The sequence below is a fragment of the Melopsittacus undulatus genome, chromosome 1, assembly GCF_012275295.1.
Source record: "Melopsittacus undulatus isolate bMelUnd1 chromosome 1, bMelUnd1.mat.Z, whole genome shotgun sequence".
NCBI classification, from domain to species: domain Eukaryota; kingdom Metazoa; phylum Chordata; class Aves; order Psittaciformes; family Psittaculidae; genus Melopsittacus; species Melopsittacus undulatus.
Window position 1 is genome coordinate 5,531,352 of NC_047527.1, and position 2,876 is coordinate 5,534,227.

At 45.0% G+C, this 2,876-nt stretch overlaps 1 protein-coding gene across 1 annotated transcript; it reads left to right on the forward strand.

The window, feature by feature from the left end:
- The first annotated feature begins 547 nt into the window (after positions 1–547).
- Positions 548–2,247, forward strand: KCNK9 (potassium two pore domain channel subfamily K member 9). Its single transcript, XM_034069434.1, has 3 exons — positions 548–555; positions 782–813; positions 1,406–2,247. Exons 1-3 carry the CDS (start codon positions 548–550, stop codon positions 2,245–2,247), a joined length of 882 nt encoding a protein of 293 aa, XP_033925325.1.
- The last annotated feature ends 629 nt before the right edge of the window (positions 2,248–2,876 follow it).

Below are 2,876 nucleotides of genomic sequence, written 5' to 3' on the forward strand. Positions count from 1 at the left end.
TTCATCCAACCTGGCCTTGAACACTGCCAGGGATGGAGCATTCACTACCTCCCTGGGCAACCCATTCCAGTACCTCAGTACCCTAACAGTAAAGAATTTCTTCCTTATATCCAGTCTAAACGTCTGCTGTTTAAGTTTCAACCCGTTACCCCTTGTCCTATCACTACAGTCCCTAATGAATAGTCCCTCCCCAGCATCCCTGTAGGCCCCCTTCAGATACTGGAAGGCTGCTCTGAGGTCTCCACGTGGCCTTCTCTTCTCCAGGCTGAACAGCCCCAGCTAGCTCAGTACTACCCGTTTTCATCAAATCTATGTTGACTGTAATGGGAGCTTGAACACCTAACACACACGTAGATGCAAAAATTTGGACATACTGAGTTCTGTCCCAGGATTTCTGTTATTATGACTGTAGAGAAATAGGTGTCTCCTGAGAACAACTCGTTGACCTAGGTATAGATGAGAGGAACTGCAGTTGTGAAGTGCATGGTGCTATCCATTAACTTCAAGGAGAGTCTGGATAGTGGTACCCACATTGACAATGTACACCATGGCCAGGTAGGTCCCAGCTATCCCATTTTGGACACTTCGGTACTGTCACTTAGATTCTCAGCTGTAAGAAATGTAGAGTTTTAAAGCAGTGTGATATGAAAAAGTGAACTTAGAATTTCAAAAGAGCCCCAACCCTCTTTATGGGTTGATTTAGCATAAAGGCTTAGCTGTGACTTTACCTTCTGTAAACTATGCTGTCCTGGATTAGATGAAATTTCCTCTGCCACATTAGCTGTAAAAGCTGTGAAACTATAAAGCAAGATTGTAAGTTGTTTATTCTTCACTAATTAAAGATAGGGCATGCATTGAATGTTACAGTGTTCCAGAAGAGGATGGCTTTCATAGTATGTCTAGTAGAAAGGTTTCTTCAGCCTGAAAGAATTTGAAAAGGAATTTCTTTCATAGGTGGTTCTGTTAATATTGTTAATTCCATGCTGCCATCAGTGTACTCAGGGTCTGAGATAGGGCAACCTCCGCTCCTCTCAGAAAACATTATGGAAGAGTCCATCTATTTCCAAAGTTTCCACTTTTGTATGTGTTAAAGGATGGACATGACATTTCTCTAGTGAACGAATGCAATACAATCTTGTTTAGGAGACTGCACAGTTAACTTGAAGTAGGATGGCTTGTCCATCCTTTCATCTTTCTCACTCCTGTGTGTACAGAAGTTCTCTGTGTCTTACTTGCTTTGGATACAGTACATGGGCAAGGAGATAGAAAGGTTGTGTGACTGCAGTGCTCCTGTAGCTTTGGATCTGGCTATGCCATCAGTCTCTCTGCGATTCATGTGGCTGGCACAAAGGGGGACTTGTGGCCATCACCTGCCTTGCTGACTGTTCTATCTTTTCATTCCCAGGTTATGGACACGCTGCCCCAGGGACAGATGCGGGGAAGGCCTTTTGCATGTTCTACGCAGTCCTGGGGATCCCACTGACACTCGTCATGTTTCAGAGCCTGGGCGAGCGCATGAACACCTTTGTCAAGTACCTCTTGAAACGCATCAAAAAGTGCTGCGGGATGAGGAGCACCGAAGTCTCCATGGAAAACATGGTCACTGTGGGTTTCTTTTCCTGCATGGGAACACTCTGCATTGGAGCAGCAGCTTTTTCCCAGTATGAGGAGTGGAGCTTTTTCCATGCTTACTATTACTGCTTTATAACATTGACTACGATAGGTTTTGGAGACTATGTGGCTCTGCAGACCAAAGGGGCCCTTCAAAAGAAGCCTCTCTATGTGGCTTTTAGCTTTATGTACATTCTAGTGGGGTTGACAGTCATTGGGGCATTTCTAAATCTGGTTGTTCTCAGGTTCTTGACCATGAACAGCGAGGACGAGAGGCGGGATGCTGAGGAACGGGCGTCCCTGGCAGGGAACCGCAACAGCATGATTATCCACATCCAAGAGGACTCCCAGCATGGTCGGCCACGATACAAGGCCGAAGTAACAGACCTTCAGTCAGTTTGTTCCTGCATGTGTTACAGGTCCCATGAGTACACCAGCCGGGTGGTGTCCCACCAAAATTCGTTCAGCTCAAAGCTGAACCCCCAGTACTTTCACTCCATCTCTTACAAGATAGAAGAGATCTCGCCAAGCACATTAAAAAACAGCCTTTTCCCATCTCCTGTCAGCTCCATCTCACCTGGGTTGCACAGCTTTACAGATAACCACAGGCTGATGAAAAGGCGAAAGTCCATTTAAAGGGATTTGTTTTCTTTTGCTTTCCTTGTTTCTCCCCAGTTCTTCTCCATTATTTTGGGGTTTCTTTGTTCCTTGAGTGAGACAGAGTGAGGCCAAAGGGAGTAGAGAAAGCCAGTCCTCCTCTGAGACTCAGCTCTTGAGCATGAAGCATGGATTATTACCGTTCCAGCAAAGTATGCCTTACATTACCCCCTCGGTGGATGTCAGAGGATTCAAGGTGACATGAAGTGGGTACCAAATCCAAAGTTGCACACACAGCTGGGAGCCTTCATGTGCCATTGGCACTCTTGACCTAATAAACTCTTTTCCTCACAAGCAGGTTGTGTGCTTGCGTGCGTGTTGGGTGTGCGTGCGTGTGTGTGGAATTCCACGACTAGTGCCATGCGACAAAAATCAAAGCATCAGGTATTATTTTGGGTTATTTTTTCCCTTGAAGCAATTGTGTTCCAGTCTGCTTTTAACTTTTAGATTGCTTCCAAAAGGAATGGGGAGGGTGGGAGGGGAGCAAATTTGGTTCATTTCTTTTTTGCCAAGACAAGCATGCGCCATAAGCAGTCAATATACCAGGTGTATCATGGTAAATTTTTTAATGCTAGATTTTAGATTGTATTAACATTAATAAAAAAAAG

Excerpts from the sequence above, each read along its gene's own strand:
- KCNK9 (XM_034069434.1), top strand. Across the intron at positions 814-1,405 it reads TGAAACTATAAAGCAAGATT|GTTATGGACACGCTGCCCCA; the intron begins GTAAGTTGTTTA and ends TTTCATTCCCAG.